Raw genomic sequence first — 15,686 nt, 5'->3', positions numbered from 1 at the left:
GCAATGTTGATTCTTCTTATGTCCCTCAAGAAAACCTACCACGGCTACTCTCTCTCTCTCTCTTTCTCTCTTTCTCTCTTCGGCGTTCGGTGTACCATCAAAGAGAAAATAACGAGGGAACTTTTTCACTGGATCTTTTTTCTTTTAACCCAGGATGAGAATAATACTCCAATGCAAATAATGAAAAATAAAAAAGTAAAAATTCTTATATGAGACAGAGAGAGAGAGAGAGAGAGAGAGAGAGAATTTATTATGAATATTTTTTAATATTATTTCCTTCTTTTATCTTTTTTTTCTTTTTTTAACACAAATAAAAACATTGCATAGTCAAGCTAACGCTGTAATGTCGCTGATATTTAATTCAATAAGAAGTTATTAGTACGAAGATTAAAAATATTATTTAATATTATTAGATTGAAAATAAATTATTCGTAATGAAATGTACATTATAGTAAAAAAAATTAAACGAACAATAAATACGAGTATTTTCTAAAGAAAAAAAATATTATTGTTAACCTACAGAATCAGGATTTGAAATGTACATATATACGTACATTAGCTATATCGTTTGCTTTTCTCTTTATTATTCTTCTTCTTCTTTTCCTATCTTTTCCTTGCTCATCGCGAAGAGAGTCATTGGTATTCGTCGTGTGTTCTAACTCGAAGGAGGACAATGAAGGTGGTTAGGAGGGATAGGTAGTAGATGGGTGAGCGCGCGAGCAGCACTTATGTGCCCACTCGTACATGCTCGATTGTGTGTTGTATGAGGCACGTAGAGTGCACCTAAGACTCTCTCTTTGTATTTCTTTTAACGTGTGCGACGAGAACGCGTTTCATGGGACCTACCGCGCATCCCATTATGCTTACGCGTAATACTCGACGTTGGTGACTTCAATATTTTCTTGTTGTTTTTTCTTTTCTTCTTCTTTTATCTTCTACCACCGATACATCTTTGTGATATATAATTATCTCTCCCTTTCTCTTTTTTTATCTTTCTTTAATTATTTTTTCCTAAATGTTTTCTAATCATTTAAATTTCCTCCTAACAAAACATGTTTTTTTCTTGGTAACTTGGTGACTCATCATTCGTCCAGACGATCTTCGTCATATCTCTTCCTGTGTCTGCCAAGTTTTACTAATTTGCTATTACCTGAAGGTATGAAGGGAGGATTCGTATTACAAAGCATCGAGCTACTGCACCCATTTTTACGTCACAATAATAACTCCGTGCGATCAATAATATCTTACACTCTGTTTTTTTACTTATACTTTTAACCATTGATGGAAACTTTTCTTTTTTTTCTTTTTCTTTTCTTTTTTTTCTCTTTTTATGGAAAAGTCGAATGAGAAGTTTACGTTCTATGAAAGAAAAAAAGGAAAGTTGGAAAGATAAGATTAGTTGGAATATTCGAAGATAATAAAAATTTTCTTAGTCAATTTTTAACGTGTAATAAATAGAAAGTTGAACTATAGACCCATCCGACAGTTATTTTTCTTTGTAACCTTTATTGTACGAAAGATCGATAAGAAAAAATATCGAACAATATGGTTATCTAAAAAAAGCTCATAGAATTTTGTATTCTGAATAAAAACAAAGTATAAAAGACAATAATACCTTTAAAATACATGAAAACGTTTTGTCCGAATTTTTCTATTTCACTTCTTCTATTTTTTTTAAACCGACCCAGACGATTTCTACGAGGGAATGAAAATCACGGCACGTATTACGAGCAATACTTTCATCGGACTCTAGAAAATCTTTTTTAGGTTGCTAAGTCAAACGGTGTTGTTGTTTAAGAGCCTTCGAGAAGTCAATTCGCAATGGGAACGCCTATATATCTCGTCCTTCGCGAGCGCGTGCACGCAGCTTTCTTTCGAACGCGAATCTCGAGCAAGTAGACGAGGAGAGCCTGTGTGTGCCTTTCCCACGGTCAGTTTCTCTCCCCCCCCCCCTCTCTCTCTCTCTCTCTCTCTCTCTCTCTCTCTCTCTCTCTCTCTCTCTCTCTTTCTGCGACACAAGACGCGGAGAATATATGCTTTCTGGCCCTCTGACACTTATGCCGATTTCCCTGGGAATGAGATCGCTAACTCATGGTCGAGTTGTTGTTGGTCTCTTTTTCTTCCCTGAGATTTCGTAGAGTTTGATATATTGTCGTACGGTCAATGCTTCGCCGGGCGTTTATGTAATATATGTATATTGATGAGATTAACGATTATGATGATAATTCGTTATTTAAATTTGACTATCACTTTCGAATTCAGTATACATTTACTTATATCATCATACGTCGTTTCTCCATTTTTCAGACACTAACAAACATTTTAATGAATTTCTCAATCGTCGAATTTTATCTGGTAAAATTTAAAGGATATTATACTCTTATTCGCTAATTATTAATTAATAGATTTGGAATAACGTTATTAAATTTTCTTCATAGATATATGATATTTATTCGTTGTCCGATCCCGAAGGGATTTTTAATCGTGTCACAAACTTTGCACCTTCACTTTTGAAAGGTAACATTAACATGATAACATTAATCACCCTATACTTACATTTATAATCTCTTCGAATCCTTTGTTAAAGTCATCGAACGATACCAAAAGTTCTCAATTATTCTTTTAATTGTACATTAATTTATATCACCAGAATAATTTTACGAATACGAGTATTTGAAAATGAGAATAAGTTGAGTCTGTAAACGATATCAAGCGACTACCTGCTTTGCATTTCTCGAAATCTCGTTCTCGCGCGAAAGTAGGCGTGGATGAATGCATGGATAGACAGTACAATATATCTAGACACATGTGTGAGTATATATACATGAATCGCGGGGATTGGTCGAAGAAAAGAAACGCGTATCTCGAGGATAACGAGAACCGAGTCGGCCACCCGCACGCGCCTCCGTTCTAATGTTGTATGTTACATACGTATCTATACCTATACCCCCTGCTGGCTCGCGTCGCCGACGGCTTTTTAGGTCAATAAAACTCGACGAGCCGTTGCAGTTGTGCGAGAGTTCGAAGGAGACACGCGAAAGACGAGAGCGAAACACGTTTTCCCTCGAGATAGACAACCCTTTTTCATTTTCGTCGTCTCCGATTTCTTTTCGAGGCTAAATTCTACATTATAGATGAGAATTTAGTCATTCGTTAACAAAATAAAAAGATGAATGAACGACAAATGAAAAAAAATAAAAAAACAAAAAAAGAAAAGAAAGAAAGAAAAAGAATTAATCTTTTATCCTATTTCTAATAGTTCTCTTTCACTTTTATTTTTATCGTTCGTTTAAATAAAATCTTTTAACACATTATTGAACTCGCGAAGAACTCGGGAGACTTTCCCCGAGTTCATCCACTTCCGGCTTGTCTTGAATTTCGATCGATAAGATACCTTTCGTCTCTTTCGCGATTACGTCTTGTCTAGTCATACGATTTTTTTTTCTTTCAAAAGACGAATAGAAATATCGAATTCTTGCTTTTCGTATCGCGAATTGAAATTCGATGTTGAAAACGTTGCTAATTTTTATTTTTACGATGGAATAAAAAAGAAAAAAAAAGAAGTACAAGCAATTTCTCTTCTACTTATATCCTATAGACAAATTAGAAAAAATGCAAAGTTATCTAATAAGCTTACCTCGTTCCACGCGAACCCCATGAGGCGCGCGTCGTCCTTGAGAACACATATAACGAGAATGAAAGGACCGCGTTGACGGTGCCGGACATCGGCGTTTTCCGCCGACCAAGTTCTGCTTCTTCTTTTATCTTCTTTATTTCCCTTATTTATATTTTTTTATAAACTCTCTCTCTCTCTCTCTCTCTCTCTCTCTCTCTCTCTCTCTCTCTCTCTCTCTTTCTCTTCCACCCTCTCTCTTTTTCTATCTGTCGTACGAATCAATGTAACTTTTACTCCGAAGTAGGAAACGAAAGTAAAAGAAAAAAAAATGAAAAAGAAAGAAAAGAAAAACGGAACCTAAAACTCAATTGAAAAAATCGCAAAGGGTACTAATACGCGTACTCGCGTGTCAACTCTGACCAAAGTAAGAAAGCTAACTGAAGGTAAAAAAATCACGATCCCAAAGACCGTGCGCGCTCGCCCGACGTCCAAGCAAGACTGAAGGGGAGACCGAAGTCCAAGTCGGTGAAACCTCTCTCTCTCTACCTGCGAAGAGACACCCGTCCATTCCTTCTATTTCGAACGTAATATGTTCGCACGTACCCGAGCACGTTGCTACGTTTGCATACAAAATTTATGTATTATATGTATATACGTAGCTACGTTTTTCAGTGTGTGCATATACACAGACATAACATAACTTACTCATGAGACAAATATATATTTACATGCATGTATATAACTTCTAAACACACACATTTACATATATATATATATATATATATATATATATATATATAGTCTGTTCTTATATCGTATACACGCATGTACGTACACACAGAGATAATTCTCGTTTGCCGTTTGTGTCGTAGCCTACTCACCTAAACACCCACCAAGTTCTTCTCTAACCTATCTCCCGTCCGTCTACCCACATAACTCGTTGAACCACCCACTCGGTTACCATACTACGAGATATCATATTCTCAGATGGCCCTGAGAGAAGAAGAATACTCAAGGAGATACTAAGTACTGAGAGAAGCAATAATAACGCGTACCGAGGGTCCTCTTTGTTATTTTTTTTTTTTTCTTTTTTTTTCAGATTCTCTCTCCATGCATCTTACGTTATCACACGATGCATCTTTTGCAATAAGATTTACTTATTATTCGAAATAAAGAAAGAAAGAGAAACTTACAAAATATTTCCACGAAGAAGAATAATCTCAGTTGGTAAGAAGCTGACATTCTCGTGGCGCTTCTTTTTTCAAATCGTAAGCAACTATTGCGACCTTTAAAGGAAGGACACTGGCTAGCGTAGGCACGTTAGTATTCTTTTATCCACACTGCTAAGTCACTATGCGTACATTTAAGCTTTATTATATTCAAATATGCGCACGTTTAATGCCCTTCCGTATATGCATCTACCTTATGTTAGTACGTACAACCCACGTCTTACCTATGTAATAACATATCTATATACGTATGTACAATGTAAGTAGATACATATGCACCACCATGGACATCACGAAGAGTCAGCGGAATCAAGCACGACAAAGTTTTAGAAAGATTTCTCCTTCGGAGATGTTTAACTCAACTCGCCTACGATATCACGAGAAATGAATATCTATATATACATGTAATCGAATAGAACTAATACCATGTTTACGAATGTACATATTGACATTTATTATCTTGCTATAACTTTCTGTAAAGTGTAATGATAGAAAGTGATGATTAAGTTTTCTTGTCCAACTATAATATAACGATAACAATAATAATAATAATAATATATACGTAATATTATTATTATCTGTATGTATCAATTAGCATTGATAGAGAGAGAGAGAGAGAGAGAGAGAGAAAATAATAAATATAACAGATAACTGAATAAAATAACTTAGAAAATATAATTAAATGAAACATTGTTTAATCTGATTTAAATGTATCGCAAAACTCTTTGTTTCTTTTCCTACATAATCTAATCCTTCTTTTTCTCTTATATTGTCATTCAATCTAATCATGTATAATCGTATGTACATTTGATGTAACCATTATTATCTAGATTCAATTGCAATCGATTTTTATGAATGATAGATTCTATCAAGACTTGAATTATTTAATCATCCACTTCTTACATTCGATGTTTTTAAATCTAGTCATGACATTGGAATGCATAGTAACTTGTCGCCAACGTAAAAGTCACTATATCTCATTTTCAATTTGCCATGAGTTGCCTCGATCGTCAGGCAATAACAACTTTCCCAGTCGTGAAGCGAAACCTGTCTGATCGAAACTTTGTACAAGATTAAATTATTTTGATCGATTGCATTAATCATTTTTATGCAAAGTTCAGTAAATCTAATCAGAAAAATTAATTCAATATATTCCATAATATTGTAACAATCCATTTGTAATTAGTCACTTATTTTCGCGGAATTATTATAAGTTTATATAACTATACGATAATAATATATTGTGGTTTTTTAAAGAGAATACTATCTCAAGGATATGAAATGTTATTTTTAGAACAGCTCAATTTCGTATTCTTTTTTCTTTTTCTACACACACCCACGCACACACATGTATATATATATATATATATGGATAATAATTCATATAAATGGATAATAATTCAACACAGAGGCAATAATTAAATCAGATTTGTCGAATTTGTTAAAGAAATGATCCGACGATAAAAAAAATTGCGTTAATCAAGTAGATTAGATAAACAAATTCATGAAATGTATGATATTAGTTTAAAAGGTGTATGCGCGTAATAACGTATTTGAAGTCTTTTTCTTTTCTTTACGGTAAATGCGGCCTCTAACTCGGGTCGGGTCGAGACAGGCTCACGGAATGAATGTGGAAGACTCGTAGAAGGTGCGCAGGGACTTTAGCTTCCTTCTTTATCGCGTGCGTATACACCTCTAATGTCTAACGGTTCCGTTCTGCGAACGAGCAACTTCCTGAGGCACTTGCGAGAAAAGACGTCGACTGGTAACAATACTAGTGACCCGACACACACGTCTTCGCTTCTTCCCCATTAAGATAAATATCAAAAATGTTTGTGAGTCGGTTTCCTCAAATTGACAAATTTTTTCTTTTTTTTTTTTTTTTTTTTTTTCTTTTCTTTACTTTCCTTTTTTTTTTTCTTTACCGATACAATGTAGATACATCTTTTATTTTTCTTCCAATAATTAGATATAACGTGACGATTAATTCGTTAAATCTAAAATAATTGTTGACTATGTACTTAGAGAAACGAGAGCAGAAAAAATAAATTTATCATTAAAACGGTTAATGATCATTTCTACGATAGTGTGACTCATTAAAAGCGATCATGAATCATGATATTAATTTGGTATTTAATTAAATCTGCCATGGGAAATTAAAAGTTGATTTAAAGACGCTTCTTTTTTCTTTATATATATATATATATATGTATGTATATATATAAAATACATGATTTCCTACGTGATTCAGATTGTCTTGTAGCTGTATATTAAATGTTATAATAATTACGTGAGTTTTTTCTCCCGGAAGAAAAAGAAGGAGAAAGAGCTGTTATATATTCGTTTGAAACAAATAACAATAATAATAATAAAATTCTTAAATTTTCATATGAGAAGCGTTGAACATTATAAAAAGTATTTTAAAGCGATCGAATAAATAATAGATATAAAATATATTAAACGATAAATTACTTACCGGTGAGTCGTCTTTCGCAGCCGTCTTTCGCCGTTTCCGGGAGTTCTCGGCCTGCAGTAGTTTCGAAAGCTTCTCGATCTCGCGACTCTTTCCTCGCATTTCGTCCATCTACGATGAAAAGAAAAAAATGTAAAAAAGAAGAGAAATGACAAGAATCTGTGTGCGTTCGTATGCTCGAGAAAGGATCGATACTCGCACGGCGAAAGTTGCAAAAAGTAAAATCAAACGTCCGATCTCTGTTCCCCTCTCTCTCTCTCTCTCTCTCTTACAATTGCAAGTAACAAATAAGAAAATAAAATATGGTGAATGGGGAGAGGACAACGATCGGTCCCTTTCGTACCGCTTTCGAGAAGCTCTCACCAAGTTGGGCCCCAGGGGCCTTTTACCATCACCTTGGGAACGCGCGAATTTCGAACGTGTATCATCACATTATTCCCCCCAAAATATGCATTCATGAGGTAGGAGGTAACCCGATGTGCATTTATGGCTTTCTTGCGATAACGAGTAAAGCGACTTCCATTAAAGTGAAGTGCACTCGTAGCAAGGAGTGATCCTTTAGATACAAAAGTAAAGTTTCTGAGAGCTTCGAAAGACGATTGTGATTCGATTGGAAATTCTTTGAATTTTTCAACATATTAATTTCTCCTCGAAATTCTTGTCATTTTGTTTCTCGCGTCGCTCGCTTATTTATATTCGAAGAGATAAAAAAAAAAAAAAATATGTAATCAAATTGAACGATGATGCTCTTCCTTTTTTTTTCTCTTATAAAATCAAATCAAATTATTGACTTCGAAACATTGGGAATAATTGTTTTTTAATTAATTAAATTGCCTTTAGCAACGAAGCGTTTTCAATTTTTCAATAGGTAGCAGATTTTAATTTGAATAGATGTAACCATTATTCTCTCTCTCTTTTTATCTTTCATCCCTTCATTGCGAATCTTTCGCTATTTGGCCGATCGCCCGGCATCCGATTGAGATCGTATTTACGTCGGCAATGCGGCAGATACAATTCGCTTTCGACGAATGTTGCGATTAGCAGGTCGTTCCGTGAAACATCAGAGGGCATCGATACTTCTCCCGATCGTGCTTCGATCGTGAGTAAGCAAATTTAAGAGGGAGAAAGAGAGAGAGAGAGAGATAGAGACAGAAAAATAAACAAAGAGTTCACAATGTAATCTCGAGTTAAAATATCTATGTATATAAGATTACACGGAACTCTTACTTGATGCGATAAAAATAAATCAAACGATCCTCTGTCGTTTTAACCTCGTTAAATAATAAATTTATATAGATTTAAAGTAAAATAATTTACACAAATAATTTATCTCTTGCTTTTCTTTTTCTATTTAAGAATGAAACAATTGTATCCAATATTTTATTTTTCATTAAAGTCTATTTTAATAAAGAATGTTTTTTTTCTTTTTCTTTTTTTTTTTTTTATCGTCCAAAAAACATCTTCTTTCGTTCGTTATACTACTCTAAAATAAGTATCTAATTTGGTACGGTTAATCGTATTAAAACGAAAATTAAATTGAACGAAGGTGGAGCAGAACATTGAAACGTTATAGTAAATTGATTAAAGTTGCTCGATGTGTATGCATAATAATAATAGATGAAGAGTAATTTTATTAAAGAACATAGTTACATTCTCTTCCGTTAATTTCTTTTTTTCCTAGCTGTATTTTTACCGTGAGACTTCGAAAATGAGAAATGAGTACCTTACCGTAGAAAAAAAAACTGACGACCGAATAAACGAACAAACACTTATTTCAACTCGTAGTGTGATAAATCGATTATCAAGGTAAACGAAGCCTCGAATCGAAGTCCAATTAATCCGATCCATTTCAGTCCTATATATATATATACATATATATATATATATATATATATATATATATATATACATATAGATTTATATACATATAGATTTATAAAAAGAAACGTATAAGATGAAAATACAATTTTATAATAAGTAAATTTAGGACAAATTTCTTATAATATCCAGACAGATTCGCATTACATACATTAAATATCGATTAAATTTCTCTTCTACGAGATATTAGATGAACAAGAACTAGTACCGTTGGATAAAGCAAAGTAAATTGATCGCTAAGCGGAGCATCGATGCAGTACATCAAGAAGGGGTCGTTGTTACGAGGTGAATTATGAAAAGCATCTTTGATGGGCTCTTCACGAGTGTCCATTCACAGAAAAAATTCCGGACCTATAAATAGCGTGGGAAGAGTTTGAAGATTTCGAATAATTGCAAGGTATGGTTCTTACGAGGTAGGAAAAGAGACAGAAAAGATTTTTTCATATCGACAAAAATGTTGTCCATCGAGGTAATGTCGGTTATAGCGAGGGACATGGCCAATAGTTTTTCCTTCGACACGGGCTAGACCTGGAGGGCACAATTTTTTAATAAGCACCTTCGATCGAACCTCCGTGAAACGAATTTTCGCGTTCCTTGTGAATTCAGTATCGTATGCGTGAGAGAACTATCCTTGCAGCCTCCTTTCTTTTTATCGCTTATTTTCTTTCGTTCTCTTTCGTTTCGATCAGAAGGCGTATCATCGATTAGATCTTCATGGATGAATGCTAATTTCAAAAATCGAACAAACTGAAGTACGATTAGATGACGTTATGCATTTGGAACGGTATAATATCAAGTTTTACACTCAATTAGGTCTTCTATAATTTCTATTTGAATTAATTCTACGATAAAACTAATAAAATATATTTCTTATTTTCTTCGTAATACTACTAGAAATGATATTAACATTTTAATTGGAAATAACATTACTCTTTTTCAAATAAAATATGACATTTTCCAAGATGCCCCAAGAATTAATTATTTCAAACTTTACTTTTCTAATCTTAACGATTTTGTCTTATGATTTTTGTCATATTTATCTTCATTTCTTACGAAGAACAGCAAAAAGAAAGAAAGAAAGAAAAAAAACTCTAATTAAAAACTAATTAAACTCGAGTATTTGAAAACTTACCATTTTAATCGTTTCGCTTCTCAAAGATTTTCGTAATGCAGTGAGCTCGGCCTCATGATTCTCATGTTGAATCCGTAATTCGGCCGCTCGAACTTTTTCGGCATCTGTGGCGATCTAAAGGAATACGTTCGATGTTAATTATAAGGTGAAAGTTTAAATTACCTTTTAGAATTAGTGCTAGTAGATCTAAAAGCAACGTTGTTAATCCGTGTAAACGCGTGACTAGGCAGACTCGTCCTGTGCATACGCGTGCGTATGTACGTCTGAACACTACAGAAATAGCTTGACCGTACTTGAGGTCAACTTGGTTCGTAAATTACAGCACGGTCAACGTATAATGATATCTTATCTATAATGATATGATATTCATTTAAACTTTTCTATCGCTTTAAATGATCTATCATTGAATTTAATAATTAAACGAGTAAACGTTAATTAAACAAATTAATATTTCAACATAATAGATGAAATCACACATCTTAATCCTTATTAATCGAATACTTTTCACTCTTTCTAATTTTCTTCTCATACTTGATATATAGATACGTCAATATTATGTAGGATGAGTCAATTAAAGATAATGAAATATTTTTTGGTCAATAGAAAATACGGTGAAATCTTATAAAAACGACATAAACTCAGAAAAATAACAACCAAATAAATATATCTTATCAAACGATTATGTGTGATAATATATTTTCCAACTAAGATATTGAACGTATTTCTAATAACGAGTCTTAAAGGGTATGTTATTTATTAATAATCGATAAAGTAAGATGATTACTTACACGTAATTTCGCTTCGAGTTTCTCGTTATTCGCGCGTAAAGCGTGAATTTCAGTTTGAAGGCGTCGGACCTCGGCACAAGTGGAACCATCGAGTCTACAGGGGGCGCTCTTTCCCTGAAGATTCAAACTTTCCAACTTGAGCTTTCGTATCGTATTCTCCGATTCTACGAGCCGCTTCTTCATTGCCGATATCTCTCGTTTATGATTCTCTTCCTTTATGAGGTCCACCTTCAATGACGACGACGACGACAACGACGACGGCGACGGCGACGTGCAATTTGATTCTGCCGAGGCCCCACGAGAGAGTCTGAACAGAGAGATAGAGATAGAATGAGAGAGAGAGATAGAATGAGAGAGAGAGAGAGAGAGAGACTCGTAGCAGAGGAATGAAAAAGGAAAAAAGCAGGTAAAGGAGAAGGAAGTTTGATGCTCGTGTCACTCACTCACGCCGTGATTTCCGTTCCTCTTATTCTTTTTATTATTCTTTCCTGCTTTCCATCGAGTCTTCGTCACCATCTTTCTTTTTTTCTTGTTCTTTTTTTTTCTTTTTTTTTTTTTATTTTGTTTATTTTTGTTTCTTTCTCTCTTTTCTCTATCCTTCTCGCGCGACCTCGTAAACTTTAACGTCTCCTCTATCGGAGCTCGCTCGGGTTTTTTCACGATGATATCAGGAGACTTTGCGATTACCATCGTATTTTTAATTCGTAACATTTGACAAACCTTTTGATTAAGATTAATGAGCAAAATCTTTCAACGATTAATCAATTATTCCAACTCATAATATTTTGGCTCTTTTGACATTTACAAGATTAAGATTATAATTTAATAAACGAATAATAATTCGACAGTAATGAATAATTAGAATAAATTTTATTATATCTCTTTTGTCTGCATAAGGTTATGTAAACTTTGACGATAAATGCGTTAATTAAATCCATAGATAGATTATGTAATTCTTTTTGACATTAAACCTTTACAAAGAATTAACCTATTACTCAAAGAACCGATAAATACCATGACATTTTAATCGATCGATCAAGGTCAACCGATAAACGTACCTGCTCTTCAATTCCGAGATTATAAGTTGATACTTGGTAGCTTCCGTAGCCTTCGCTTCCCTAATGGCCGTTTCGATTTCTCTTTTGACTAATTTGGCGGCCCTTCTTTCCTCGTGCAACTCGGTTCTGGTATTAGCAAGATCCTCTCGTAATCTACGTGCTCCTTCCTCGAGCCACTGTATCGTTTTTCTAAGCCTCGTCGATTCGTCTTTGACGTTATTATTCGAAAGGACAAGCCTACGTACGGAAGCATCCTGTTCCTGTTTCTTTCTCTTTACGTTTGCTACACAAGTGTCATTTTCAATCTGTCTTTCTTCTTGGCATTCTCTCTCGTCCGGCAATCTTTTACTGTAATCCACAATGGTACATTTTATAATGTTTCTGCGTCCTCGTAAACAAAGGTGAACGATATTTTGAATCGAACAATAACATAGAACATATCGTAAAGTATTTCGTATCGAAGATACGAAACTTTTTGTTTACAAATTTTCTAATATACTATGAATGAGAATTTTATTAATGCTTATCGATTATCCTTTACGTTTTTACCTTTTTCTTTGATCAGACGTAAGACAATTAACGTTGTAAGAAACATCCTGCCTAAACTTCCTCGTCGTATCGTCGTCGTTCTTTTTCTCACGCTTTATTGATTCTGAATTTCGATAAGAATCGACGGGAGTAATATCAACGTCGCAGCCATCGTCCTGTTCGTCGTTGCGTCGTTGCGTCTTTTGGGGAATGTCCGTAGCCGTCGTCGAAAGATCCAATCGTCTTCGTTTTCTAGTACACTGAAGATGTGGATCATTTCCAATTATTATCACGGAACATTCCCCGTTTATCGTTGAGTTAGTCGAATTGGTCGATTTGACGGTGTCTCCCGCAGAGAGCCTCGTCATCGTCGCTGAAAGATTTAAATGAGAACGAGGGAAAGCATGAATAGATTTTATTTTTAAATTTTCCAACTTTTATGAGTCAAGATGTATCGGTGAATAATTTTTAACAGATTTTATCGCTAATCGTACACAGTATCTAGCTATTGTAAATATCTATGAGAAAAAGAGAGATATATATCTCGCAATATGTTAAAAATAAAAGGAAAAAACGGATAGATAAATTTATCGATTTATGTACGAGTGAAACCGATTTTCCATTGAACCATATCAATAGGAAATATTTTCGAGCGTTCAAATGGTTTACCTCAATCCATGTTACCGCTTAAATCTTAACCTACTTCCTGGCACGCTTAAAATATACAAATATCTGTTCGGTAACACTAATGGTAACACGAGAAAAGGTAATAAATGAAAAGAATAAAACGAAGGAAAATACTAATAGTGTTTATAATAATAATAATAATAATAATAACAACAACAACAACAACAATAATAACAATGGGGATAATATTTACGTTGGATACGAGCAAGAAAAATAAAGGCGAAAGGCGAAAGATGGCAAAACGTTATTGACTTTAAAGCGATAAAATCGCAAACAACAGACCGTCGAATAAATCGAAGTTATTGGTAAATTGAAATTTCCGTCTCTTTCTATCACGAATACGGCAAACTTTTGAAATACCACTTTGTTATCGTGGAGCATCATCGATCCAGCGAGAACAGCAACGATTCCCGGTGCCGTGCGTGGAGCTCACCAACCTCGCTCTTTATTGCACGTTCCGTTCACATCGTGCCTTCAAACTGTGTACGTGTGTACGTGTGAAAAGAGAGAGAGAGAGAGAGAGAGAGAGAGAGAGAGAGAGAGAGAAAGAGAAAGATCTATGAATAGCACAGTGCTTTGGCCCGCATTGGTCGTGCCCCTTCCGTTCCGAGTCGCTACTTTTTTTTCATCTTTTCCATCGAAATCATCAAGGAAAAGCTGCCATGCTTGTATTTTCCTATTTTTCTTTCTCTTTTCTTTATTTTCCTTTTTTTTTTTTTTTCCTTTTTATTTACATATTCCCTTGTTTGGAGATTATTTCTACTCTACTTCCATCTTCCTTATGAGAAAAAAATAATAAAATGAAATAAAAAAGAGAAGGGAAACCTTTTCTCCTCGTTTTTTGAAAATGTATATTTTTTGTAAAAATATCTCTACTATCCCTTCTCTAAATCTTCAAATAGATTTAAGTGACAGATAGGAAGAAAGAAAAAAAAAAAAAAAGGATTCTTTTCAATCGTTTTCTGATTCTTCTAACGTGCAAAATGAAATATATGTAAATTTGTAAGAGCTAAAAATACATGACGATTTAACGTATTTCGTTTTATTCGAAATGAGAGAAACGGCGAAGTATCTAAGGGAAGCAGCTAAGCTTTTGCGAGGGGACACCGGCTCGAAAATAGAGAGAATAGATGGTGAGGGTAACGTAAGTCCTCGGAACTGTGTCTCTCTCTCTCTCTCTCTCTTGTTTTTCATGCGCGCGCGCGCGTGTATGTCGCATATACGTATGTACGAAACGTACACTTTCGATAGAATTCGCATAGGCGCGGTTTTAAACTCGTTTCGCGCGCAGAGAAAGTAACTTGTGCGGGCGGAAAACTTTCGTTACGGATTGTAATAACGAAATCGAAAAGTACAACGAAGGTGGACTCGAAATTTCCGACTTCGATCTGTGAATTTAGGTCAAACGTTCGTTACTCTCGATACTCATCGTTATTATCGATAATTATGAAAACCGATAATGAGATGCAATTAACCGGTAATTATTCATCCTTATCAACACCCAACCATACCGTTTGAACAATTTTCATTATTTCGTTGTCTTGCAAACACAACAACTGCAATTTTTACTTGATGCAAAAAACATCGAACTCATGGGATTTGATGAAGTTAAAACGAGTTTCGCCTCGGGTCACGCGATGGATATATATTCTATATTAGATCTCGTTATAACGGAATTCATGGGATCGTGTAGAAACGAATTTCTTCTTTTATATTATTTTTCTTCTACAATGAATAAAAAGAAATAAATTTGAAAATACATTCACGTATAGTCGCGTTTAAAAATTCTTATTTTTTGTTTGTTTGTTTGTTTATAGAACGTTATATTATATTTTATCGTCTTAAAAGTCATCGAAGATGTATTGTTTTTCAAATTGAACAATGAAATTTGAAATAAAAATAATGAAATTACGGTCGTAATTTATAAACGTTATCAAAATTACCAATGAATACGTACGATTGTTAAAATCAAAGAATATCGTCGTGAAGTTGTAATGAAACAAACTAATTAAATAATAAATCATATGTTACAATTTCACAATAGAAATAACGCAAACTGAAGAAAATTGAATGAGTTCAACGTTTCTAGGAATAAACAGAGAAAAAAAGCGATGGAAACTCCCACATGTAATTCAAAGATGCGTGCATGGAAAAGGTAGACTCGATTAACTCGTTGCGTCATCGACTCGAAACTCGACCCTCCGTCCATTCTTCTTCGAACAATTTAACTTAAGTCGCCTAATTTTCTAATCGTATCGTTGTTACTGCGAGTAACAACGTATGTACATTGAATGGAT

At 34.3% G+C, this 15,686-nt stretch overlaps 1 protein-coding gene across 8 annotated transcripts in view; it reads right to left on the bottom strand.

Annotated features, from left to right (window-relative positions):
* The window catches only part of LOC118448430 (uncharacterized), a 36,988-nt gene that overhangs the window by 20,935 nt on the left and 367 nt on the right, over positions 1-15,686 (bottom strand). For 7 of the 8 annotated variants that reach the window (XR_014982148.1, XR_014982144.1, XR_014982145.1 and 4 more), the window contains exons 2-6: positions 12,724-13,075; positions 12,175-12,522; positions 11,117-11,423; positions 10,329-10,442; positions 7,322-7,429 (exon numbers count right to left, since the gene is read on the bottom strand). Coding sequence is in view for 2 of the 8 variants with exons in the window: in XM_085656872.1 (XP_085512998.1) it covers positions 7,322-7,429; positions 10,329-10,442; positions 11,117-11,423; positions 12,175-12,522; positions 12,724-13,075 (1,229 nt within the window). In the remaining 6 variants the exon portion in view is untranslated. Of the gene's footprint in view, positions 1-7,321; positions 7,430-10,328; positions 10,443-11,116; positions 11,424-12,174; positions 12,523-12,723; positions 13,076-13,749; positions 13,866-15,686 lie in introns of those variants that run through there. The other variant, XR_014982146.1, reaches the window with a different exon arrangement.

This window comes from Vespa mandarinia, chromosome 5, assembly GCF_050613455.1.
Source record: "Vespa mandarinia isolate Hongniang chromosome 5, ASM5061345v1, whole genome shotgun sequence".
Classification (NCBI taxonomy): domain Eukaryota; kingdom Metazoa; phylum Arthropoda; class Insecta; order Hymenoptera; family Vespidae; genus Vespa; species Vespa mandarinia.
Note: the sequence above shows the minus strand (reverse complement) of the source record. Positions and strands in the feature narration are given on the sequence as shown.